The sequence below is a fragment of the Sorex fumeus genome, unplaced genomic scaffold (assembly GCF_029834395.1).
Source record: "Sorex fumeus unplaced genomic scaffold, SorFum_2.1 ptg000006l, whole genome shotgun sequence".
NCBI classification, from domain to species: domain Eukaryota; kingdom Metazoa; phylum Chordata; class Mammalia; order Eulipotyphla; family Soricidae; genus Sorex; species Sorex fumeus.
The window spans coordinates 35,454,767-35,481,178 of NW_026606063.1; the positions used below are offsets into that span (position 1 = coordinate 35,454,767).

The following is a 26,412-nucleotide window of genomic DNA, read 5'->3' on the forward strand; positions in this document are numbered from 1 at the left end:
GTTTCCGACAAGTGTTGCTGGCCGACCCCTGAGTTTTCTGCTCCAGTCTGTCCGTCCTCTTTCCCTGTGACCCATGTGACTAATGCAGCCCCTTTTCTCCACCCTCCCCCGCCCCACCCCCCACCCCACCCCCTCTCAGGGAGCCAACTGTCTGTGGACAGACGTCACCTGGTGCTGTCATCGGGAACACTGAGGATCTCGGGCGTGGCCCTGCATGACCAGGGCCAGTACGAGTGCCAGGCTGTCAACATCATTGGCTCACAGAGGGTGGTGGCCCACCTGACAGTGCAGCCCAGAGGTATGTACGTGGCTTCTCGCCAGGAACCCGGTTGCTGGGTGCAGAGCAGCGAGCAGGAGAGGCAAGCTCTGCAGCTAGTGTTGGTACCACATCTCTGCCTATGTGCAAAGAGCCCGCTTGTCCCTTGGGTGAGAATGGGCAGGTCCCCTTGTGTGTGTTTACAAGCATGGCTCATTTCCTCTTCCACTTAGTTAGTGAGAACATTCGCTTGTGTGTACTTTTATATTTTATTTAGTTTGGGTGAGGCTTGTACCCAGTTCTGCTAAGGTTGACTGGGCAAAATAAATCTGATGGGTTTTCCATGGGCCAGTTAACTTTTAGAGAAGGCTGTTCTCTGTGCCTTTTTTGTGTTTTCCTTTGGGGGGGAGGGGTCCCAACAGTGCTCCTGGGGTTTCTGCTTGCAAAACCTGTACTCCAGCAAATGATGCCATTTCTCTGGCTTCTTCTGGGGGCCTCCTCTGGGGTCGCTTTAGAAGTATCTCTGACCCCTTTGCTTTCCAGTCACCCCAGTATTCGCCAGCATCCCGAGCGACATGACGGTCGAGGTGGGCACCAACGTTCAGCTCCCGTGCAGCTCACAGGGAGAGCCCGACCCGGCCATCACCTGGAACAAGGTACAGCTGGGAAGTGGGGTGACAGGAGCTTTCTGCACTCAAAGTTGTGGCCGCACGGACTTGAGAATTGTGAGCCGGGAGGGAACAGCTCTGCGGGCATGCCTTTGAGGCAAATCTACCTGATGTTCTCATTTTCTCAGCCTTCTGGCAGCAATAGCAAAGAACTCCTGTTGCTTGACCCTTGATCTGTCATCTGGAGGGAAAGTTTTTTGGTGCTGCTTTTCTGTGTTTTGTTTGTTTTGTTTTGTTTTTGTTTTTTTTTATTAAGTGCAACACAGACTGTGTATTGATGTTTACACATGATAGCAATTTGAACATCACCAGGTATAGCTCATGGTCCAGCACCACAAGGCCCCGAAGGCGGCACCCTTTTTTGCCCTTGCATTGAACCCTCAGAGCTAATTGTCATCTGAAGTGCTTCCATGGCCCTGACATGCACTGGGGACAGCCCAAAATAAAGTAAAACAAAACTCCTCAGCAAGTACCTATTTTTCATTTATTTTTCATTTGGGGTGTTTATTTTTTTTGGGGGGTAGGTTAGGTCATACCCAGGTCATACCAGGGCTGATACTGGCTCTGTGCCCTGTGCTCATAATGTGCTGCCCCGGATTCAAACCAGGATCATGGCCAGTGCAGCTGCACGCAAAACAACTGCTTTACCTCCTGTGCTCGCTCGGGTGCCAATAGCAAGCACCTCTAGCCGGAAAGGTGTATTGGGAAGCCAGGCATGGCTGTGCATGGTGCCCCTAGGACAGCAGATTCATTTAAATAAATTGTTTTACATTCATTTTGAATATTTTGGTTTGGGGACCATCTCCAGTGATGTTCAGGGGTTAGTCCCAGTTAGTGGTCCTTGGGGAACCATATGAGATGGCAGGGATTGAACCTGCATAAGCCATGCATGCAAGGTAAATACCCTCCTCTCTGTACTATAGCTTCAGCCAGGGGAGAGTAGATTTGGGCTAAGGAGCTGGTTTACCGTAGCTTCCTCCCGGGGCCCATCATTCTGACCACTTCCCTCTGGGCAGCTCAGGCATCTTGTCTCCTAGAGTTCTTCCCCCACACCACCCATGGGAACTACCATGGGGTGTAAGAGAACTCCATCCCACTGGGCATGCATTCTGAAGCTTCTCTCTTCTCTGAATGGACCTGGGCACAGCTCTTAAGCACACACATTTGTGAGGTTCTAAGGTGGGGGGTTGACTCCAACTCAGGATCAGCAGTTTGTGCTCCCTCTCCTCATCCCTGCCTTCTGTTCCTCTATCTCTGCAGGATGGGGTTCAAGTGACTGAAAGTGGGAAGTTTCACATCAGCCCCGAGGGATTCTTGACCATCCACGATGTGGGCACGGCGGACGCCGGCCGCTACGAGTGTGTGGCCAGGAACACCATCGGGCAGGCCTCAGTCAGCATGGTGCTCAGTGTGAATGGTGAGACATCTCAATAAGTGCTCCAGAGGACATAATGATGGTGGGAAGGAGGGTGGGGTGGGGGGGGGGGTGGAACACAGCAGGAGGGTCTCCTGCATCCTATCAGCCCAGGCTCAGATGGGTCCTATGAGAGACCGTGCACCCTTACTGCAGGACGAGTCTGGATCTCAGGTGCAAGGTGGGAGCAGGCTAGGGACTGTTATTTGAGTGGACAGTCCTTTGGGGCTGGGTCAGGCCAGGCATGCCCCCCAGCTGCCTCCTCTGCTGTGCTGAGACCACAAGCCACTGTGGTCTGTTCACCCAGCAGAGCTCTCTACCCATCGGTGATCTCGTGGTTTAGTGGTCACCCCAACCCTTCCAGTCTGACAACGTGTAATTTACAGCCATTTGACAGATGTGCAGATGCCATCCACACTGTCAAGAACCCATTCTCTCTCTATTCTGGGCTCGGCATCACACATTTCTGGGGTGAGCTAAGTTCCGGGTGCCTTTAATGTCAGCCTCCAAGTACCCTCCTTCAGTCCCCTACCCCGGATCCTGTCTGCCAGCCCCTCCTCCTCCTCCTCCTCCTCCTCCTCCTCCTCCTCCTCCTCCTCCTCCTCCTCGTCCTCTCAAGCATCTGTTCCTGGGCAGGACTGAATACGGTAGGTCTGTTTGACCCTTACTGTCACCCTCCTAGCAATGCAAACACTCCAAGGGGCTCCCCAACTCTTTCCCGTGTTTTCTGTGGCCTCCAAAAGGAAACCTTCTTCAACAGCTTTTGTCTCTGTGGTCTAATGCCCACTCTAGCTGCATGCTTACAGCTCTCCAGAATCCCTGCACCAGCCAGAAGACAGCTCTGTGCTCCCTGACCCCCGTATAGATCCCAGCCTCACTGCATAAACTGGACTCTGTGCTGCTCCCCCCTCATTATAGGCAGGAAACAGGTCTGGTGGCCACAGCCCTGCTTGTGTCTGTATTTTAACTTTTCCACAGGCAGGAACAAATCATCTCTCTCCTAGCCCCAGAGCACTCAGACAGAAACAGTATTCTGGCAGTTGGTTGCTTTGTGTTTGCTTGTTTCTTAATTTTGAGCTAAGGGTCACCCCCTAGCAGGTGCTCAGGGGACCATGTGCTCAAGGACCATGCAGTGCTAGGGATTAAACCTATGTCTCCTGCATGCAAAGCATGTGTTCCAGCCCTTTGAGCTATCTCTTCAACCTGTCTGATCAGTTTATGTGCATATACTACTAGAGGCAGCCTGGAGCTGTGAGTACCTGCTCAGTAGGGAATAAATGGAGATCCATTTTATTTTGTTTGTTTTAAGGATAAATGTGAAATCAATTTATTCCCTCCCCACCATATGTTGTGTATAAAATGGATGTAATATTAAGTTGGTGAACAGTCTCATGTGAAAATAATTTGGACATACTTTTGTACTTAAGAACTAAATCTGTACTGGGGCTGAAAAGATAGTATAGTGCGTAGCAATCCTGACATACATGCAGCTGATCCCCTAGTTCAATCTCTGGTACCCCAGATGGTCTCCTGAGCCCTGTCAGGAGTGATTCCTGAGAACAGAGCCAGGCGTAATCCCTGAGTACTGCCAAACAAACAAATAAAAAATAACTCAGAATGGGGCTGGAGCGATAGCACAGTGTACCCAGTTTGCCTTGCATGCGGCCAACCTGGGTTCGATCCCCGGCATGCCATATGGTCCCCGAAGCACCACCAGGAGTAATTCCTGAGTGCAGAGCCAGGAATAACCCCTGAGCATCGCTGAGTGTGACCCAAAAAGCAAAAAAAAACTCAGAATGGATAATGGATAATGAATCATCACACTGAGAAGAACGATGGTTAATCAAATTCTCTGCACTTGTCAGTCATAAGAGCAAACCGAAGAAGACACAGAGTGAGCCTGAGACTGAAAATCATTCTCTCAGGAGAAACAGAGCAGGAGGAAGTACATGCAGCATGGAGGAAGGCCTTCCCAGGGCTAAGTGTAGGAAACATTTCAATATGGTTATTTTCAGTCTCACTCCACAGTGTATTAAAGGAGAATATGCTGGTCTTAAGATATTCTTCCTACTTATCTGGCGTGAGCAGTTTTGTAAAAGGTGGGGTTTCAATAAATTTATTTATCAAAGTCTAAGCATTGACAGTCAGTAAAAAGATATGAGAGGATCATGAAGGGCGATATGTTTATGTCTGCACGTATGTGTTTGCACATGTGCGTGCATGTGTCTGTCATGCATACATGTGTGTGAGACAATGAGGGTACCTGATCTGAAGGCTGACAGGTCAGTTCATGTGAGGGGATCATGACCAGGACTGTCTGTGAAGAGAGGAGAGAGTGAAGTCCAGGGTCCCAAGGATGTGTTAGCTTTGGGGAAGAACACACAGAACTAAAACATCTCTCTGCTCTAGAGTATAGCCCCAGGCTGACTTGAGTTCATGCCTCTTATAAGAACATCAGAACTTGACGACTGCATTTTCTTCCTCTTTCATGACCTTTATGGGATGGTGAGGCTGTTAAGTAGGCTATTCCACATAGTTTGAAAAGGGTTTCTAGTGGAATTCATGGTGGTCATTTAAGCTTGGTTTGCAAAATAGACGTTAACTTCGGAGGGAAGTCTGCCTTTAGTCTCAATGATGTAGCGTCTAGACTTTATTTTATGAGTCGCTGGTGACGCGTGTCTTCCTGTTTTCCCAGTCCCCGATGTCAGTCGCAATGGGGACCCATTTGTAGCCACATCGATTGTCGAAGCAATTGCCACTGTTGACAGAGCTATAAACTCAACCCGGACACACCTGTTTGACAGGTACTGTGGAATGGAAGCACAATTCGGGGGGGGGGGGGGGTGCGGTTATGGAATGCATGCTATTCTGAAACACCTGTTTTGGCTTGTTTCGTCCGGGGGAAAAAAAACATTTTATTTAAAAATAACAAAAATGTTAGCCTTTGACTTTGCTGGGGATTACAAAAATAAGGACATGTACTCTCCAAGTAGAAACTGAACTATGATTCACAACCCACCCTCCTCCCAAAGTCTCCATTTATTCCTTGGTTTGTTAGTTAAAAAAGATTTGGCAAAAACAAAATATTTCGGAAGTTCTTAACATGTTTAGTTTGGCAATTCGGAAGTGGGTTTTTTTTTTTTTTTGGTTTTTACATCTTAATTGAAATACGTTTGTTCTCTCTATTGACGCAATTAATTATTTGTTTTTAGTGTCTTTGTTTTTTGTTTGTTTGTTGCCTTCCACTTCGGATGAGTAAGGTACAGTACATCTCGTCCATAGATAGTAGCTACAGAAATATTAAACAGAAATACTTTCATTTGTGGAAACCTGTGATTTGTCCCCAGTAATTGTGTCCTTCTTCCCTTTTTTTTGCCATCTGCACCATGGTTTAGCCGTCCCCGCTCTCCCAATGATCTGCTGGCCTTGTTCCGGTATCCGAGGGACCCGTACACCGTGGAGCAGGCGCGGGCAGGAGAGATATTCGAACGGACCTTGCAGCTGATTCAGGAGCACGTGCAGCATGGCCTGATGGTGGATTTGAATGGAACGAGTCAGTACCCTGCCGGACCTTCCTCCCTCTCCTCCGCTGGTGCCCTGTATTTACACTGACCCCCCAGCGCTGCCCCTAGAATGCGAGTTGCCTTCGGGTCCACCCTCTGCATGGGGCAGAACGACACTGGAGAGTCTTGGGTTAAGTGGGGCTCCTGGTACTCAGTGGTGGGCTCTGAAGAAACCACAGGGTGTGCTAATAGCTCTCTGTCCCTAAGCTGGGACTGGTGGGGCCGACTTTGCAGGTCTGTACGTCCCAGTGACAGGTGACTGTGAGCAGGGATGCATGGAGGGTTTCTGCAGCTGGAGATGGCATATATGCTTCCCAGAAATGGCTGCAGGGACTTAGCCGCTTCACTCTTATGCGGCTCCAAAAGCAGGCATGTGTCAGGAATGGTGGCATTGCCACTGGGGCTGCTGCAGGAAGGCCCCTGGCTAGTGGCAGCTCACATCCGTCACGCACCCCCAGCATGGCAGCTGTACCAGCAGGAGTGGGCCCCGTGGAGGGAGAGACTGCTCAAAGGATTTCTTGCTGTGACATTACTTGGTGTTTTTGACGAGCTTACCTTTCCCCTCAGGGCCACTGTAGCACTGCAGCACTGTCCTCCCATTGTTCATCCGTTTGCTCGAGCAGGCACCAGTAACGTCTCCATTGTGAGACTTATTGTTACTGTGTTTGGCATATCAAATACGTCACGGTTAGCTTGCCAGACTGCCGTGCGGGCGAGATACTCTCGGTAGCTTACCAGCTCCCCGAGAGGGGTGGAGGAATTGAACACATGTCGGCTGGGTCGACTGCATGCGTGCAAGGCAAATGCCCTACTGCTGTGCTATCCCTCTAGCCCAGGACCAGACACTTCTCATACTTTCTTCAACAGAAGTGTGGGTCCCTAGAGGACCCCTTTAGGGATCACTTCTCCCCTTCCTTGGGCAGAGTGATTACTGAGCCCTCCTGAGGCTTTTGTGATCTTGGGGCTGGTTTGTGGCTGAGGGTTGGAGTGCTAGCAGCGCACTTATATGCCCCCCCCCGGAACTGCTTCCCCACCAGCTATTGCCAGTTCAGTGGGGTCACCCTCTTGTGATAGGGGTCACTCTAACCTGGTGCGGTGGTCCCAGCCCACTACCTGCCAGGATCACCCTATTTCTTTGGCTTCAGCTAATGGTTCAGATATTTTCGTGTGTCTTGGAGTGTCTCAGTGGGCTGCTCCAGAAAGCCATCTGAGGTCGCACCCCGTATGCCCACTTCAGGCCTGTATTGCTGTCAGCTTAAACTTTCGGAAAGTCTGATAAAGAAATCAGACGTGTCTAGTCTCCAGTCTCATGAGGTGGCTGCATTGATTTCCTTTCTCTCTAACCAGCTTTAGTGTCCCAGCTCCCTTCTTTCATCCACCCAGCCCCCTCATGCTGCACTTAGGGTCCAGTGCCTGCTCTTCTCCCAGGTCTTGGAGGATGCAGTTGCCACAAAGGGCGTCAGGGCTCTGAGCTGCAGGGCAGGGAGGAGGAGGAGGGCTAGAGCCTGCGCATGGGAAGGAAACCTCAGGACCTCTTCGGGAGCCTGGGAGCTTCGAAGAATAAATGACAGTGGGTGACTCCTGAGAGGTGCTGTTCTAGCAGCAGCCTGACACAGGTGAGGCATGAGCTACGTGCATGCTGCGTACTTCCGCCCTGGAAGATGCTGGAGGAGGAGGAGAAGGAGGAAGAAGACGAGGTAGAGGAGGAGGAAGAGAGCCACTGACTGTGAGGCGAGCCCAGGGTTCAGCATATTTGGAACATTCATTAGAGGACAAGCCAGTGGCCAATGTGGCTACAGCAGCCATGAGATAGGGAAGGTTCAGGGCGCTGGCCAGAGGGGCCAAGGAGGAGACATGAGGATCATGTGTTTTGGCTTGCAAGAGCTGCCCGAGTGTGGTGCCCAGCATATGGGTCTGCATGAGGGAGTTGCAGGGCCACCAAGGCTCGGCCTTCATGGAGCCGCCAAGAGCAAGGGGACAGTGCTGGCCCAGGAGGCTAGGGAGAGGGCAGGGTTCCTGGTGGGGTTCTGTTTGCTTATTCAGATCTGGGGGTCACTCTCAGTAGTGCTGAAGAATTGAAGTGGTGGAGATTGAAGCCAAACTTCTCTGAGCACTCTCCCTGGCCCTGTTTGTGTTTTGTAAGGATCGCCCCTTACAAAAGGGGACTGGGGTGGGTGCTTTTCTACCTGAGCATCTGAAGCACCTTTTTGTGTCGCCCCAGGGATGCCCTTGGGCAGAGGGCACAGATTTGGCCTGGGTGTGAATATAGGTGAGTCGGAGTCAGGACGACTTGAGGAAGTTTGGCTTGGGAGAGGACTCGGGTGGGTGAGTGGCCACCTTTCCTGTGGACGCTTACGCAGGAGTCCCACGACCTTTACCTCCCCTTGTACTCATGCGAACCTCCACTGAGGAAGTACCTGTGGAATGCAACAAATGAAATGGTGTTCCACAAATAGCTTTTCCTTGGTATGTTTCTGTGTTACGAAGCAGTTTAGATTCACCCCTTATTCTTGTTTTCTTCTTTTCTTTTTCCTATTCTCCTTTCTTTCCTTTCCTTTCCTTTCTTTTCTTTTCCATTTTCTTTTTGGTTTGTTTGCTTTTGGGGGAATGGGGGGGGACAGGGAGCATATCCTATTGATTCTCAGGGACTATTCCTGGCTCTGTGCTCAGGAGTGACTCCTGGCAGTGCTTTGGCAAACTACACATGGTGCTGGGGATTTGAACCAGGGTTGCGGCAAGTGCAGTACCTCCTGTACTATCTCTCTCTGGCCAAAGTGCATTTTCTTACATCTTAAGATTTTGACCCGAGTGGCTTGTTTATATTTTGAGTTGGTTTGGGGGGCTGCCAGCCTAGCAGTGGTATGGGGGAAGGAGGAATCCTTCCAGCAATGCCCTGACAGTTTGGTGTGTGGACCCAGTGATGCAGTGCTGCTTGGGTCAGTGGGACAAGGGAACACCAAGGCAATACCTAATAGTGTTCAGAAGACTATGCAGTGCCAGGGGTTGAACCCAGGCCCTCACACTGGCAAGGCAAGCACTCCACCCCTTTGAGCAATCCTGCTGGGCCCTGAGAGGATTTCTCTTTTGTTTGCTTTTCATTTTAATTTTGTTTGGGGCAGTGCTCAGAGCTTAGCTCTGGCTCTCTGTTCAGGGGTTTCTCCGGATTGTGCTTGGGGGACCACATATGGTTCTGAGCCACGTGCAAGGCAAGTGTCTGAACCCTCTGTGGGTATATTTGTATGTGGCTCTGCATGAGTGTAAGTGTACGGGTGGCATGCTTCTGTGAGCGAGTATGCAAGCATGATCAGTGTCTGTGGGGGTTAGTATATGTGTATGCAGGACTTTGCCCTCAAGCCATGACTTGAGGCTGTGGGCAGGAGACAATTGGCACCAGTGTGGGCTGCCTTTTCCATGCCCTATTCGGGTGTTAGGCCCATCCTGCCATGCCCGTTCCTACCTATTTGTGGCATCATGCCCACATCTGTCACTGTCATGATCTCAGCTTACCAGTTCCTACAGGAGTCATAGGGAAGTCATGGGGACCACCAGTGTCTGCCACGTGGGTGGTGGACTCAACCATCCCCCCACCTCTGCTCTGTTTCAGGTTACCACTACAATGACTTAGTGTCCCCCCAGTATCTGAGCCTGATCGCCAACCTCTCAGGCTGTACAGCCCACCGGCGCGTGAACAACTGCTCAGATATGTGCTTCCATCAGAAGTACCGGACCCATGACGGCACCTGCAACAACCTGCAGCACCCGATGTGGGGTGCCTCACTCACCGCCTTCGAGCGCCTCCTCAAGTCCGTGTACGAAAATGGGTTCAACACCCCTCGGGGCATCAACCCGGGCAGGCTGTACCACGGGCACCCGCTGCCCATGCCACGCCTGGTGTCCACCTCGCTCATCGGTACCGAGACCATCACCCCCGATGAGCAGTTCACGCACATGCTGATGCAGTGGGGCCAGTTCCTGGACCACGACCTGGACTCCACGGTGGTGGCGCTGAGCCAGGCCCGCTTCTCCGACGGCCAGCACTGCAGCTCGGTGTGCAGCAATGACCCGCCCTGCTTCTCGGTGGCCATCCCCCCCAACGACCCCCGCGTCCGGAACGGGGCACGCTGCATGTTCTTCGTACGCTCCAGCCCTGTGTGTGGCAGTGGCATGACGTCCCTGCTCATGAACTCCGTGTACCCCCGGGAGCAGATCAACCAGCTCACCTCCTACATCGACGCATCCAACGTCTACGGGAGCACGGATCACGAGGCCCAGGCCATCCGCGACCTGGCCAGCCACCGCGGGCTGCTGCGGCAAGGCATCGTGCAGCGGTCGGGCAAACCCCTGCTGCCCTTCGCCACGGGGCCGCCCACGGAATGCATGCGCGACGAGAATGAGAGCCCCATCCCCTGCTTCCTGGCCGGGGACCACCGCGCCAACGAGCAGCTGGGCCTCACCAGCATGCACACACTGTGGTTCCGGGAGCACAACCGTGTGGCCGCCGAGCTGCTGGGGCTGAACCCCCACTGGGACGGCGACACCATCTACCACGAGGCGAGGAAGATCGTGGGGGCCGAGATGCAGCACATCACCTACCAGCACTGGCTCCCCAAGGTGCTGGGGGAGGTGGGCATGAAGATGTTGGGTGAGTACCGGGGCTATGAGCCCAGCGTCAATGCTGGCATCTTCAATGCCTTCGCCACGGCTGCCTTCAGGTTCGGGCACACGCTCATCAACCCTGTGCTTTACCGCTTGGACGAGAACTTCGAGCCCATCGCCCAAGGCCACGTGCCTCTGCACAAGGCCTTCTTCTCGCCCTTCCGCATCGTCAACGAGGGTGGTATCGACCCACTCCTGCGGGGCCTGTTCGGCGTGGCAGGGAAGATGCGTGTGCCCACACAGCTGCTCAACACCGAGCTGACGGAGCGCCTCTTCTCCATGGCACACACCGTGGCCTTGGACCTGGCCGCCATCAACATCCAGCGGGGCCGGGACCACGGCATCCCGCCCTACCACGACTACCGCGTCTACTGCAACCTGTCATCCGCCCATTCCTTCGAGGACCTGAAAAATGAGATCAAAAACCCTGAGATCCGGGAGAAACTGAGACGGTGAGTCTAGAGCCGCCTGGCTCTCCCCTGCCCTTCCCTCTGTCTGGTGGGATGGGAAAGAGGGAGCCCCAAGTGCGTGGGCGAGCCACTCTTGTTGCTAGGTTTGATTTTTTTAGGTTTGAGGCTGAGGCAAAAGTTTGGGAGGAGACTTTGTGGGCGGGAGGATCATAGCCACCTGGGAGATGAATTCAGGGTTCCCATGAGCTTATCAGGCAGGTGAGGGTGCCAGCATGGGAGACTGTTTGGAGTTTGAAGGGAGAGACACCAACCACTCTCCTGGAGGGCAGTAGTTCTTGGCCCAGCCCACCAGCCCCAGACTTGCAACCTCTTCCTGAGCTTGTAGCATTGCCATGCCCAGTGCTACCACCAACCTCTGACACACTGAGTGACAGACAGCTCTAGTCCATTGCAGGCAAATCTCCTTGGCCTGCAGTGGTGACACTGTGTGAGGTGTCCTGGCATCGGGACTCTAGGGCCAGGGATCCCAGGAATCTGGGGGCGATGTAGGTGCAGGATCACTGCACAGCCCATAGTTCAGCTTGGGGGCCCTTTGTTTCAGGAACACAGCTTCGCCAATATCAGTCTCCTTCCTGACCATCACTAATTAGATGTAAATTCTCCCATCATTCATCCATTCTCCTTTCTCTTCCTGTTTTGCATGCCCTCCCTTTCACATATTCTTGTGTGTGTGTGTGTGTGTGTGTGTGTGTGTGTGTGTTACTACCAGCAGAGTGTTCTGGGGACCATGCAGCGCCAGGGAACAAACTTGGCACCTCATATACCATTTGTCCTACTGAGTTGTCTTCCTAACTCTCACTCTCTCTCTCTTTTTTTAAATTGAATCACCGTGAGATGCAGTTACAAAGTGTTCATGTTTGAGTTTCTTTCATGTAATGATCAAACACCTATCCCTTCACCGGTGTACATTTTCCACCACCAGTGTCCCCAGTATCCCCCCCCCCAGTTCCACCCCTCTTCCTGCCTCTATGGCAGACAGTTTCCCCCATACTCTTTCACTCTCTCTCTACTTTTGGGCATTATGGTTTGCAATACAGATACTGAGAGGCCATCATGTTTGGTCCTTTGTCTACTTTCAGCACACATCTCCCATAAACCTCTTTTTTGTGTTCTTAGTACTGATTCTTTTGATCTCAGTGTCTTCACAGAAATAATCACTCATTAGAGGGTTTCCTTAACTGTCGCTTCCCTGTAGGTCTTGTGGTCATGGATTCAGTGGACAGATAACTGTGTAGTTAAGACAGTTTCATTCAAAGGAAAGAATAGCTCAGAAAAAAATTAATACACTCTTGTTCAGATGCACTTTGCTCACTTTCAGACCTCCCTCTAGTTCCCCAAAGGGAAGTGTTTTTGGTTTTCATCTCAAGTCCCTCACTCAGTACTCAACTTGAATATCCTCTCCTTGGGCACTGACCCATTCCTTCTTAGAGGCACATGGAAGCTTATTCAGAATCCAGGCACATTTGGAATAAATGAATTTATGCTCTGCTAAGTTTAATATGATCCAGTGCTTATTTAAATAATACCATAAAATTGCTGGCATAAGTATGTCAGTGCAATGTACTCTTTTTTTTGGTCATACTTTTTTTGCTTAATTAAAATTTTTGTGCACGCTATCTAGTTTTTGTGATTAACTCTCCTTCTTTCCTTCTTGTCCAAGCCGATACGGTTACTTCCCCAGTTATTTCTTCTATTTGCCAAATGTATTTCCAAACAGTTCTCAGGGGCTGGGTGGCGTGCCAGCTACCTCTGCTGGTGGGCAGGCAACTCTGGAAAGGGAAATCTACATGATTTCCCATATGTGGACCCCTCACTTTTCTTACCTGCTCTTATCAAGAGGAAAAAAAAGAAGAGGGGGTTCAAACATGAGGGTTAGAGAATGTGGAGCGGTGGTTTTGGATGAGAAGCCTGTGCTCACCTTAAGGAGGCCTGAGAAAGCCCTAACCACCTAGCCTGACCTGCTTTATTGGCATACCATTAAAGTCCTTCCATTCCGGGACCATGGCAGGGGATCAGGGAGGGGGCAGTGGTGCTGCCGTGCACCGTAAGGGTGGAAGCCTCACCCCATTCTTTCCTTTTCTATAATATTTCTGGGAATTTGGGGGGGAGGGTCACTCTTAGTAGTGCTCAGGGCTTACTCCTGGCCCTGCAATTAGGTATCACTCCTGGTGGGCTTTGGGGACCATATAGGGTGCTGAAGATCAACCCTTGTTGACTGCTCACAAGACAAGTGGCCGACACACTGCACTATCACTCTGGTCCCTTTTTTTGGTTATTGTTTTCTTTGTACCTCCCCCCCACCCCCACCCCCCAACACACACACATACCCTTGCTTTTCTAGAAAGATCTGCATTTTCATCTGAAACTTGGTCCAACTGCAAGCCTGTGCCATGGATCACCCTGGAGCTTGGGGAGGGAACATAAAGGGAGGAGGAACCTTGGGAGCTGGTATTTCCTTTGGGACCAGTTGGAATGGATGCTAATGAATCCGCTCTGAGTCCTGCTCATTCCAGGAAACACAGGATGTTAAGCTCCTTCTCAGGCTATTTCTAGCCTAGCTGAAAAGTCAAAGGTCCTTGAACTTAGAGCAGGCAGATGAGCACAGTTTATCCTGCCGTGAAGGATTAAGTGATAGTTTAAATAGTAGCCCCAGCCTCCAGGACAGGCAGCTGCAGTAGAGAGTTCGGAACTTTGGATGGAGATTGAAACCAAGTCACCATTGCTCAATTGCATTCTCTGTATTATATTTAATTTGTAATCAAAGTTGTCACTCTTTCCTTGCAAGCATACATTCCTAAGGAACTGGAAACATTCATCGATGATGTCTGTTCTCAAAGATTTAAGCCTTAATCTTTTGTGCTGTTCTGCTTAGTAGTTTTTTTTCCTCCATAGAAAATATATTTTGATTGATTAGAATCTCATTCTTTTGTTCTTTTTTTTAAAAAAAGATATTCTGAGGCACTTAGATTTTCTCTTTCCCTCAGTCCCCAGCTTTGGCCCTCTCTTTGAATCTGAACCAGTTTCATTCTTTAAAAGTGTGTCTTTGGCCTTATTTATATTTTAATCTATTGTTCATATAGTTCTGAAAATAAAATTTGAAGTATGTATAGTTGGCCATCAAGTGAGTAGTAAAAGTAAGTGAGGTTTCACTATCTTCCTTCTATTTCCTCTTTTCTCTGAAACTTTTAAATAATAAATAATATATGTGTAAATAAGTAACATTATATATGCAAATATATGAAGTGTGTATATATTTAATAAATGTGCCTATAAACAGTGGGAATGATCTTTAAAATAGAATGGGCAGGTGCTTCAAAGAAATCAAGTTGAATTCTGTTTGTAACTGAACATTTGAATAATAGAGAATGATGAAGGGGATAAGTGGCGAGTTTCTCTTTGCTGTGCTCTCTGCCAGGTGCAGCTCCATTCTGTAAATTTAAGGCTGGTCTTGCTTTCCCTAGGTTATATGGCTCCCCGCTGAACATTGACTTGTTCCCTGCCCTCATGGTAGAAGACCTGGTTCCTGGCAGCCGTCTGGGGCCCACCTTGATGTGCCTGCTGAGCGCCCAGTTCAAACGCTTACGGGATGGGGACAGGTGAGGGCACACGTGCATGGAAGAGAGGAGAGTAACGGCCCAGACCTTCTTGGGGATGGCAGAGAGTAGCCCTGTGGTGACCTCAGGGTCCTGGGGTTCAGACTAGGAATGAAGACCCGCGTATACCCTTATGGTACCTGGAAAGTTCCCTTGCTGCTGGGACCTGCTATTTCACAGCTTGGGACTCAGCCGTAGCCTCATTCAAGGACATGCTCCTGCCTCTTCACTTCAGTTATTTTTGCTCCTAGAAACCTATCAGGCAGTCACATGTTGAACCGTTGTGGCTTTTAAAGGAGTCTGAAAGCTAGTGGACTTTTATTTGTGGGTCTTGAGTAGTTAAGTGGTTTAATGTATTGGAAAGGGGCTCCCAATCTTGCCCCTATAACTAACTCAGCAGATAACCATATGCCATGACTCTGATTTTAAAGCCTCTTTATTTTTTTCTTGAGTGCAGGGGGTGGGGAGGTTGAGGGACTACCCAGTGGTGCTCAGGGGCTATTCACCTCCTCGCAGTGCTCAGGAACCATACGTGGTGCTGGGTGAAGGGCAACAGACCAGAATTCAGCCAAAATGGCTGCATGCAAGGCAGGTTCCTTACCTCCTATATATCTCTCCTGCCCCAGGTCCATGTCTCTTGAAGCTGGTTTCTAAAAGGAGCTAAGGGCCAGAGCGATAGTAGATCGGGTAGGGCATTTGCCTTGCATGTGGCCGACCTGAGTTCAATCCCTGGCATCCCATGTAGTCCCCCTAGCACTTTCAGGAGTAATTCCTGAGTGTAGAGCCAGGAGGAATCCCTGAGCATCGCTGGATGTGACCCAAAAAGCAAAAAAAAGAAAAAAAGAAAAGGAGCTAAAACCCTGATGTTTTTAGCCCAGACTTAATATTTAAAATATTTATCATTTTTATGCTAGTACCAGCGTTATTGTTTAATATTTGCTGTGCTGTAGAACCATGCAGACCACTGTAATTATTTTGTATTGTGTTTATTTTTTTTATTTAATTTTTTTTGGGGGGAGCACACCCAGCAGTGCTCAGGGGTTACTTCTGGCTGTGCACTCAGGAATCACTCCTGACAGGCTCAGGAAACCATATAAGATGCTGGGGATGGAACCTGGGTTGGCCATGTGCAAGGCAAGCACCCTACTAACTATACTATCTCTCCAGATAGTACAGTTTGGTTCTTAAAGACCAATTTGAAGTACTCCCTAATAGAACATCGTGATGGCTGTATGGTTAGAGAACTAAGTGGGGGACTATTTTAATTCCTCTCCCTATGGCTTTTGAACCTCCGTCTTTTCTTGGTCTTGTTCTCATTCTGGGGAAATACAGGTTGTGGTATGAAAACCCGGGGGTGTTCTCCCCCGCCCAGTTAACACAGATCAAGCAGGCGTCCCTGGCCAGGATCCTGTGTGACAATTCTGATAACATCACACGCGTGCAAAAAGACGTGTTCAGAGTGGCCGAGTTCCCACACGGATACAGCAGCTGTGACGAGATCCCCAGAGTGGACCTGCGGGTGTGGCAGGACTGCTGTGAAGGTGCGTCTCAGACCTCATGCTCACCTCCAGTGCTCTGCTGGTTCCGCTCCTCCTTCCTGCAGTCCTTGCCCCAGCTTCTCTCTCTCAGCGACTCGTCCGCATGACTCAGCTTCTCCCTCACGGGGATTTGTTCTCCTGGCTCATCTTCTTCCTCACTGTGATTTTCTGGACGAAGCTTCTTCCTCACATGACTGGTTCTCCAGATTCGGCTTCTCCCTCACTGTGGTTTGCTCCCTTGCTCACTTGCTTGTTTGAACTTTCAGTGTGTACGAAGGCACTTGCAGGTGTACTCGTGAGTGAGGAAACCAAATATTTAGCTCTAGGGGGGCTTGTGAAATGATGCTATATCTGCCTGAGGTATACGATAGAACCAAAAAAATTTAAGTTGTGGTTTTGAAGAATTTGTAATGAAACGGGACAGTATTTAATATGATAGCTAAAATACTAAGTAAGTAGAAAATGGAGCTAGAGAAATAGAACAAGGGTTTAGATGCTTTCCCAGTAATGCCTGACACCAGTCAGATCTCTGGCACCACATATAGTGTCCCTCAAATACTGCCAGGATTCTCTCCTGAGCCCAGAGCCAGTAATAGCCCCTGAGCACTCCCAGGTGTGGCCCCCTAACCCCCATTCCCCCAAAGAAGAAAATATACAAGAATAAGGCATGCTTCACGTGGCCAACCCGGGTTCGATTCTTTCGCCCCTCTCAGAGAGCTCAGCAAGCTACCGAGAGTATCTTGCACGCACAGCAGAGCCTGGTAAGCTACTCGTGGTGTATTTGATATGCCAAAAACAGTAACAACAAGTCTCACAATGTGTTGTGAGACTTTACTGGTGCCCGCTTGAGCAAATCAATGAACAACGGGAGGACAGTGCTAAGGCATGCTTCTAATTTTTCTTTGAAACCTGACTTATGGGTTCGGGAAAATAACTCAGAGTTCCTTCCTGGCACTGTGCACTGTGAACCTACCTCTCACCTCACCTCAGTACCATTGGCGATGATTCTGGTGGTCCCTGAGGATTGCTGCTGGTGGCCCTCAAACAGTCAGACATGAGCACTGAACCCCCAGGTCCACACTGCCAGGCCATGTGTTGGCCCACAGGTTTGTAAGCATTACTGGAGAGAGTCTCTCAAAAAATAGAGCATAGCATTTGTCTAAGAATTTGTATTTGTGGGTCAGCCGACATGTTCATATTCACAAATTTAAAAATGAAAAAATAAACTTACTACACATCCAATTAGTGGTGCAAGGCTAAGGTCTCACCTACACACCCTCAATATAGGTGCCAGTAGTTCCACTGTTTAGATGTAGGACTCAGACTCCTGACTAGTGCTCACAGAGCTTTAGTTGTGGGTTTTCACATGCCTGTCTGTGGTACGGCTGGCAATCAGTGGCATCACCTGGGGGACAGACATCAGAACTGCAGCATGGCATTCACGCTTGTGGTTTGTCTCAGGACAGTGCTCACAGCTTCCCGCTGCAAGGCTCACCCACCGAACCGTCTCATGGTTACCTCAAATTTGGATTTTAAGAAACAGTTCTCTCCTGGGTCAATAGTACAGTGGTTAAGGAGTTTGCTTGGCACATAGCTGACCCAGGTTTGATCCTCAACACCACATAGGGTCCCCTGAGCACAGAGCCAGGAGTAAGCCCTGAGCAGCAGTGGGTGTGACCCCCAAAGCAAAAAAAGCAAACAAAAATATTGACACGCTATGCTTGAAATCTAACAACTTCTCTAACCTAGTAACTTATATTGCTAGATGTTTGCAGGCCAGAGCTGTTGTGAGCAGGCGTGGGAGGCTCTAGGAAGGTGGGAAGTGTTCAAGGGTCTCTTGCACCCGCTCACCTGCTCCTGTCTTTGCTCTCTGGCTCCTGCTTTGTGTCCCTCAATTCTGCTCATGATCGACCTCAATTTTCATTTGCTCACTGCATCTAATTTGGGCTCTATTCAGACTATGATTTCCTAGAACCCTGTGAAATACTAGAACTGGGGGATTGTCTTGAATCCAACATGAGGAGTCTGCTCAGTTGGGTGAGGGGCATCCGACCTCACACCAGTCCTCTATGCCCTGCGGGGCTGATGAAGAGCAGACACAGGTTTTCTCTTCCAGCCCTGGTGCAATCGTTCAGACCAGGCTGTTCTCCCCGGCAATTAATTTAGCCTAGTTGTTGTTTTCATTTGTGAGTACTGAAAGATGATGTGTTACAGCTGGCTTTAATGGTTTCTTTTACTTGTGGATATGAATATGTGAATTCTGATTTTTGTCTTTTTCCTCCCTTTGACTATGCTTCTCCCCTTTTCTTGGTGTATATATTTGTATAGGGAACATATAAGATAAATAATAAACAGTAAATGCTTATTTTATATCATAAGTAGGAGGTGTGATATTCTAGGAGAATTCACATAAAATTTGCAGCTGTTCTAACTACAGACCTACTTTCTCGAAGCTTTTGCTTTCTCCTACTAACATCTACTGGAAACTTGTATTGTGTTTGTGTGCTTTAAGTTTTTAAAAAATATTCTAGTTAGTTCGTCCAGTTCAAGTTACTTTTGCACATGCATGGTCCAGAATTTGTATCATATGCTTACATTAAATTATTCTCTTTTAGGGGCTGGAGCAATAGCACAGCAGGTAGGGCGTTTGCCTTGCACGCGGTCAAACTGGGTTTGATTCCCGGCATCCCATATGGTCTCCTGAGCACCGCTAGGGGTAATTCCTGAGTGCAGAGCCAGGAGTAACCCCTGTGCATCGCCGGGTATGACCCAAAAAGCAAAAACTAAAAAACTAAAATAAAAAATATATTATTCTCTTTTAAAGTCGTTGTGGAAAACTGGTTCTTCTCAGATACAAAAGCTTCCTTTTCTGATACCTTTAGAAAATTCCTTTTAGCTGCTTGAGGAATAGAAGCGAAATTCTGAAATAGTCTGAAGTTTCCGATTCTTTGGCCCAAATAATCCAAAGTTCTTAAAGACTTTATCTTGAAGCAGCCTTGACCTCCCTCTCCTATTGTCAGACTCTCTTGTAGCATTCGAACCATGTAGAAATGTTCTGGAAGAGATTTATGACATCTTTCTTCAGGATACTCTCCCTCTTAAAATAGTAGGCAGAGATAGCCTAAACTGACAAAACTTAAAAGAGTGTTTTTATTTTTTCACCGAAAGCCACATCAAAAACAGAGAAGAAGAGAGAGAGGGGGAGAGAGAGGGAGAGAGAGAGGGAGAGAGAAAAGAGGGCCATTTGACAGGCGCAGATGTCAGTTGCTATTTACTTTTTGATTCAACTTTCTTAAAAGATAGTTTTCAAGCAGACTTTCTTGAGCTTAACCATTTTAGCATATTTTAATGGTCCAAGTATGAAACCTGCACACAAAAGAAACCTGAGAAGGAACTCCTGGGTATTATAGTTGCTTTTGTTTTACACAAAAGCTTGGTGTTCCAATGTTTGGTGATGATTAATGAGTCAGAGGGAAGAATATACAAATGCACGTGTACATAGACATGGAAATCAGGCACATATTCAGTTTTGAAGTCATTATAGTGATCATTGAAATAATCCAAAGATCTCATATAGTTCACCCAGATCTATTATTAACACACTGCATTCTTTTTTTAGATGTACGCATATAATATGCACATGTGTGCATATGTGTGTGAATCACATGTGAAAAGGTATATTCTGAATTGAGGAATTTGTCAACATCATGCCACTTTGCTCCTAAATGATTTTCTGAAGTGCATGTGATCAAAATGGGAGACTTCACATAGAAAATGTTTCCAAGTTTATTTCCATTTGTTGTTTGTTACAGCACTGTCTCTGTGTGTGTCATTCTGTTTCCTAACACCCAGAGCCAGGCTCACATCCCAGCTCTTCTGCTGGGCTGCATTTCCTTTGTCTGCCTCTCCTTCACTTTTGTAAAACCTTCCTCAGCTGCTTAGGCTGTCTGATTTTGTCAGACGGGTCAGGTCCTGTATTGGGACCACTGAGTCTCAGTCAGTACACTAGTGTCCTTCTAGTGTCCTTCAAGAGACCAGGATGCCGCGTGTCCTGTTACTCATGGCACTGGCTAGGATTACATAGCTAGTACGTAAGGCCCCTGCTGTTTGAGAAAGGACTAAAAAACTGTGATCTGTGAGCAACTTTCCTCTGTCTCAAGGCATTCCTGGAAAGCAGTGGGCTGCTGTTTCTTAAGTAGCACTGGGTGCCTGTGGTAGAGATTAACTTCAAAATGCCATGTGTCTTCTGCTGGTTGTAAAGAGCCCAGTGCTTTCCAGTGCTGCATTGTGAACATAACAGACTGGATTGTCATCCATACCCAGACCTGAGAGTTGTGCTAGGTCCCAGAATTCCTGCTCACAGCTAATAAAATAAGGCAGCAAGGAGACTGCTGCAAATCAGGGCACTGAGCAGGTGTGTGACCCATGAATGACTGCATGGGGCAGTTTTCCCAAGTCAACACAACTCTGGGGATCACCAAACTAATAATCACCTGCTGATGTCAGAACTGCATTGAATGCTGGTTGGCAGCAGGAATGTGTTAGGAGAGCCCCAAGATGTGAGACGTGCATGTGGAGCTGGGTGAATGGCCTCCCGGGCTATTGGAGAAACTGCTGTCATCTGTTCTGACACACTGGGTGGACAGAATCCTGTGAGAAGCACGCAGGTTGGAACCGACGCTTGAGTCAGCTGCAGAAGTAAAGGAATTGTGCATGGGTGTTGTTCCATGGGCAGAGGTGGGTTTTTCGTCTTGCTTGCTGAGAACCCTCACTGCTGTACGTTCTGGGTCCAGCTGGTTACGAGAAATCGGAACCAGAAAGTGGCTGCAGCCCTTTCCTGGGGGTGGAGAGTGAGCACAGCTGTTTGCTTCTGTTTATTCTTGGTGGCTTTTCTCTTCTTGTGGGATTCCTCCCCTGAGGCTCCGAGTCTTCAAGGGACTGGACATGGGCCTTTCCCAGGCAGACTCCTCCTGGGCAGTGAGGCGGGAGTGCAGCATGGAACCGATCTCCTATGGTGTGGGATGATAAGGGCCAGGAAGATCCCAGCACCAAAAGGCCACCCCACTCCTCACGGGGTCCTGTTGATGGGATGCAGGGAGCTCTCTGCATTGTCAGGTGCCCCAGCTGGAGAAGGTGACAGGCTCCTGACTCAAGTGGTGGCAGGAACCCGGCAAAGGGGTTCAAAATCAGGTGGTACATGTGCAGAACAAAACCTGGAGGAAGGCTCTGGAGGGTGTGTGTGCCATCAGGGAGTGGACATAGGTTCTGTGGAGCTCATGGTACAGGGGACAGGGTCAAGGGACAGCTCAGGCCTGGCCCGGGGACCAGGAGGGCTGAATGTAGGGACTATCCAAGCGTCCCTCTGAGCCACAGCTGACATTAAGCATTAATTATATTGGTGCCCCCAAGTGACTTGCAGAAACCCTGGATCTTTTCCTTGCTGGGCTCCACTTCTCTGACTGCCTGTTTCCACCTTGCCCACAGACTGTAGGACCAGGGGACAGTTCAATGCATTCTCCTATCACTTTCGAGGCAGGCGGTCCCTGGAATTCAGCTACCAGGAGGACATGCCTGACAAGCATGCAAGCTCCGAGACGGTGATGAGTCCAGCTGCCACCAGGTAAGGCTGGGTCCCCCAAAAGAAGCTCTGACCTGGGGGCACAACTTCTATCTTCATTCCCTCAAGAGGGCATGACCCTGGGTTGCGCTCAGTCCCTGTCCACGAGGCAGCTGTCACCTGCTGAGGGAGCCATTCTGAATTATATTTGCCTTTTCTTTTCTCCCCTTCCGTAGTGCTGGGAAACTCAGTAAGTATCCCAGCAACACCACTTCTGCCTTTACTGAGCACCCCCAAGTACCAGGGACAAATGACTTCAAGGAATTTATTCTGGATATGCAGAAGACCATCACAGACCTCAGGAAACAGGTAAGGCCTGTTGGAGCACCCCTCATGAATCTCAGTGTAAGACTGGAACCCCAACGGCGCTTCCTGAGCCAGCATTAAAGAGTTTCCTCTTCAATAACCCTATTTATAGCCCTGCTTTCACAGGCAGCTTCATTTCTCCTGAGGTGGAAGCTGTAAATCCTGCCTCTGTGCTCCCACAGTGCTCAGGGCCAGGCTTCCAGAAGGGGTCCTTCCGGTCTGCTTTGCCCTTTGGCTTGGCACAAAATTTGACTGATCCACTTTAGCTGCCCTTGGATTTCCTAGCAGTAGGGAACACAGCACTGGTGCAAGGGCATGCTTGATGAGGTCCCAGTTTTATTCCTGGAGGATGTTGGCAAGCGTCCATGAGATCCTAGAGTACAAAGGAATTCAGAGTTCAGGAAATGGGGAACTGCAAACTCGGGGTCAGATTGTTCCACAGCTGCCTCTTGAATCCTTGATCAATCCTTGTTTCCAAGAAGGCGCTGGGAGGTTGTTTTGAGGTCTGGCCTCTGAATTTGAAAACCAGAAAGTTTGACTACTGGGACTACAGGAATTTGGAGCTTCCTGGCTGTTCTGGGATCTTACAGAGATGTACCCGGTGGTGCTTGGGGAACCGTATACAACAGTCAGCAAATGCAAGGCCTGTGCCTTCATCCCTGTACTATCTCTCTGGCCCCTGAAAGTCTTTGATCACAGGTCTCCATCATCAGAGTGGGCACAGAACTGTGCAGTGTCTTCGTTTCTGAGCGTTTCCTCTTTAATAACCCTATTTATAGGAACTGCCCTTTTGCTGTCAGATGAGGTGGCAGGACTCAAACCCAAGCCTGACTTGGGGCTTTGTGGTCGATAGCTCTCTCCTATTTTGATGAGTGAATGTGAAAGTCCAGAAAATCTCGTGGGAAATAATCAAACCATTCCTAGAAAGGCATCCCTTCAGGAGACACAGATGCAATGCCAGCATCCAGTTCCTTTTCAGGACTGACGTGGGCATGTATTTGCTTGGCTGCAGATAAAGAAACTTGAATCTCGGCTCAACACCTCCGAGTGCCCCGACTTGGACGGCAAGTCGCATGCCAATGGAGCCACGTGGAAGACAGACCCATGCACTGCTTGTGAATGCCATGTAAGTGAGGGGTCTGGCTCTCAAGAATCCGGTTCTTGGCCTCAGCAGAGGTCCCTGAGCCCACAGACTCTGGCTCCCCTGCAGGGCTGGTCCCTGTGCAGTACTGCCTCTAGTTAACCATGGGGCTTCTGCATCCATGAGGAAGGAGCCTCAGGCTGAGAAATGTAGGTGGATGGCTGGTCTGGCTGCAGTCTGATCTGAACAGGACCCGTAGAACTGTGCATTTGGGAGACAGGATGGAGGAGGAAGTGTGGAGTTTCTGGTGTCATGAGGGACACCAGATAAGGAAAGGGTTTGGCAGTTCCTCATGGCAGCCTCATTTTGGTAGAACTAAGCAAATCAGGAGTAGCTGCGTCCCCTCAAGTTTCTGTCCAGTCTGCGTTTCCCCTTACCCACACACCATCATCATCATCATCCCAGATGTGCATGGAGGTATTGGGAGGCTTCTGAATCCTGGGGTCCATGCATAGGAGGAAGGACGACTGGAAGAGGGTGCAGTGAAGGGCAGGAGTGGCAGTCTCTGGAAGAGGTCTGGGTGTCTCTGGCTGTGAATCATTCAGAGAATCACTCCTTCGTTGCACAACCCATCGAGGAGTCAAAAGGTTGCTGAGGGCACAGCTAGGAGGTATCACAGTTGTCCCGAGCCCTAGGGATCTGACAGCTCTCTCCTTCAGGATGGACACATTACCTGCTTTGTGGAAGCATGCCAGCCCGCCGACTGTGCAGAGCCCGTGAAGCTGGAGGGAGCATGTTGTCCAATCTGTGTGAAGTCCAGTCCAGGAGAGGAACCATAGGCCCAGCAGAGTTCCTCAGAGTGTCTCCACTATGTCATCTCAGATCAGATGGCCGGTACGGGGGCTGTGATGCAGGAACCACCAGGAGCTGGACATTGCTTGGCCCACCGTGGCCAGAGCTGTTTCGGAACAGAGTGCAAGAGGCTCAAAGACAGGAGGTGACCATTGCGGAGTAGATCCACGAACAGAAAGACAGACATGTGTCCTAACGTCATGTTAATTTCTCAGGTCTTATTTAATTTTTTTTTCTAGTGAAAAATTGGTGCTACAATTAAATTGCACAGTTGTGTCATTTAGGCTCCTAAATTGATTTCACAGACAGTCACGTTTTCTCTCCACTAGAAGTTTGGCTCGGTTCTGAAGAGCAGGTACTTGCAGGCAGGGTCCCCACGAATGAGAGCGCTAGATGGAGCCTCATTGGAGGCTCGCCACATTTCAAAAGGAGTCAGTGTTGAGCAAATGAGCTGCATCTCTTCCGGCATTGTGGTGGCAATCTTAGCAGTAAGCAGAGGCCCACATTCCTCCCTCCTGATGCAGATGGCCCTCTGCTTCAGAGTAGACATCTCGTGGAAAGGCATGTACATGTCCATGATGGGGAGATGATTAAGCCACACTTAGAAGCTGGTTTGCTGCATTGTATAACCTGCATGCTTACCTGTCTAGCTGGGGACCAAATGTGAAAACCCTCCATGTCTTCTTGAACGACACCTACTGAACCTCTGTCCACATTGACCACCTCGTCCACAGCCAGCTCACCGCTTCCTGTCCCCCCACATCCCCTGCACCAAGCTCTGCTTCTAGCCAGAGAACAGGGAGGACTCACAGTGAATCCTTGAGGGGGCAGGGGAATGTGAATGCTGGGAACTTTCTAACTTCAGGTTGTATGAATGTGTTAAAGGAAAAATAAAAATAGCCCTATACCTCATACGTAGTTTTTAATGCATGCTGTTTGATGAAGTCTTGCCCATGATTTAGGTGTTAGGTATGGCAGTAAAACCATTTCCACTATGCAAAAAAAAGTTCTTCTAGGATACAGTGAAAAGCAACGCTCATACCTCAAGCTCTCTCTTTTGCAATTGGCCCACAGCCGCCCATTTTTTTGTTCAAAGTAAAAAGGGGGTCTGTATTATGAGACACGTTTCCCTGAATGTACAAGTTCAGGGGCAACAAATGCTTTCTGGAGTGCCCACTGTGTGACTGGCATTGTGTGGTGTACAGGAGATGTAAGACCTGCTCAGCCTGCATTCAACCCCAGGCGGATAGGAGGAGGGATGGAATACTATACTGGCGGGTTCAGAACAGGCGAGGCTTGTGTCAGAGATGCACAGTTTATATTGTATCCACCATTGGTGCCGAGGGCAGGAGAGTCTGTAGGTATAGCCTGGCAGGAAATGGGTGTTTCCCAGCCTGCTGTTAGCTCAGCATGACTGTCCCCGGGCTGGGAACTCCAGGTCTCATGCACAAGGCAGCTACATCTGTAGACTGGAGATCATGTTCTAGCACTGGGAATATTTAACCATGGTTGGCTTGACTTTTTTACCCTCCTCTTCCTAAACAAACAAAAATGACAGAGATTTTATGGGGTGATAGGACATCTCTTCTTATATCAAGTCAAATTGAGTTACCAGGTCTTGGAACAGATTTCTATAACTTAGGAAATGGACAACTGAGAAAGTTGGGTGGTTGTATCCTAAGCTCAGGTAGGGAAGGTCCCACATTCTGTGGGGTTAGGGGGATTCTTGTGTTTTGAGGTTGGTGTGTGGTTTTCTTGTGGACGTGGCCTGCACCAGTGGAAGAACTGGCTTGGGCAAGCATCACAGGTCTTGTCCTCCAAACGGAAGGAGGGTATCTGATTTATCATGAAATCCCTTCCTTTCTATGGAAAAGTGCAGAATTGCCACAGTGTCAAAACTGTGGGCAGCCCTGGAATGCAGCTTCCTCAAAGCCACTGGCTGCCGTGAGATGAAGCAAGTGTACATATTTATTTACTTCTCTAACTGTGGCTGACAGCCAAATGCCTCTTTTCTGTTCATTGTAATCCGTACATTACCAAAGAAAGGTTTGCACTATATAATGATGCTTTTCAAGTCAAATAAATGGTTCACCTTTTCAAATGGAGAATGGTTTCCAAAGGTTCTTTTTTCTCCCCCTGCGCCAAGCCCCAAGACTGTATACCCTATTCCCCAGGTGAGGGCTAACCCTTATTAGCAAAAGGAGCAGTTCCTAGGAGAGCTCTAGAGCTGCTGGGATCAACCAGGTATTTTTGCTGAAAAATATGAGGAAGGGATAAAAGACAGGGGAGGTTAATTCAGATGGATCATGTCCATCAAAGTAAACTCGTGCTTTCACAAGTGCCAGTGCTGGCATTGTTGTCTGAATTTTGAGCAGGTGCAAGATGAGTTCCTAGGAAC

General features: G+C 49.2%; 1 protein-coding gene across 1 annotated transcript in view; it reads left to right on the forward strand.

Moving 5' to 3' along the window:
• The window catches only part of PXDN (peroxidasin), an 85,326-nt gene extending 59,214 nt beyond the window's left edge, over positions 1-26,112 (forward strand). The window contains exons 12-23 of the mRNA XM_056126911.1: positions 140-298; positions 800-912; positions 2,185-2,341; positions 5,034-5,142; positions 5,734-5,891; positions 9,506-11,009; positions 14,489-14,623; positions 15,953-16,161; positions 21,643-21,778; positions 21,952-22,084; positions 23,094-23,207; positions 23,882-26,112. Of these exons, the coding sequence (XP_055982886.1) occupies positions 140-298; positions 800-912; positions 2,185-2,341; positions 5,034-5,142; positions 5,734-5,891; positions 9,506-11,009; positions 14,489-14,623; positions 15,953-16,161; positions 21,643-21,778; positions 21,952-22,084; positions 23,094-23,207; positions 23,882-24,001 (3,047 nt within the window). The 3' untranslated portion in view covers positions 24,002-26,112. The remainder of the gene's footprint in view (positions 1-139; positions 299-799; positions 913-2,184; positions 2,342-5,033; positions 5,143-5,733; positions 5,892-9,505; positions 11,010-14,488; positions 14,624-15,952; positions 16,162-21,642; positions 21,779-21,951; positions 22,085-23,093; positions 23,208-23,881) is intronic.
• Positions 26,113-26,412: the final 300 nt, after the last annotated feature.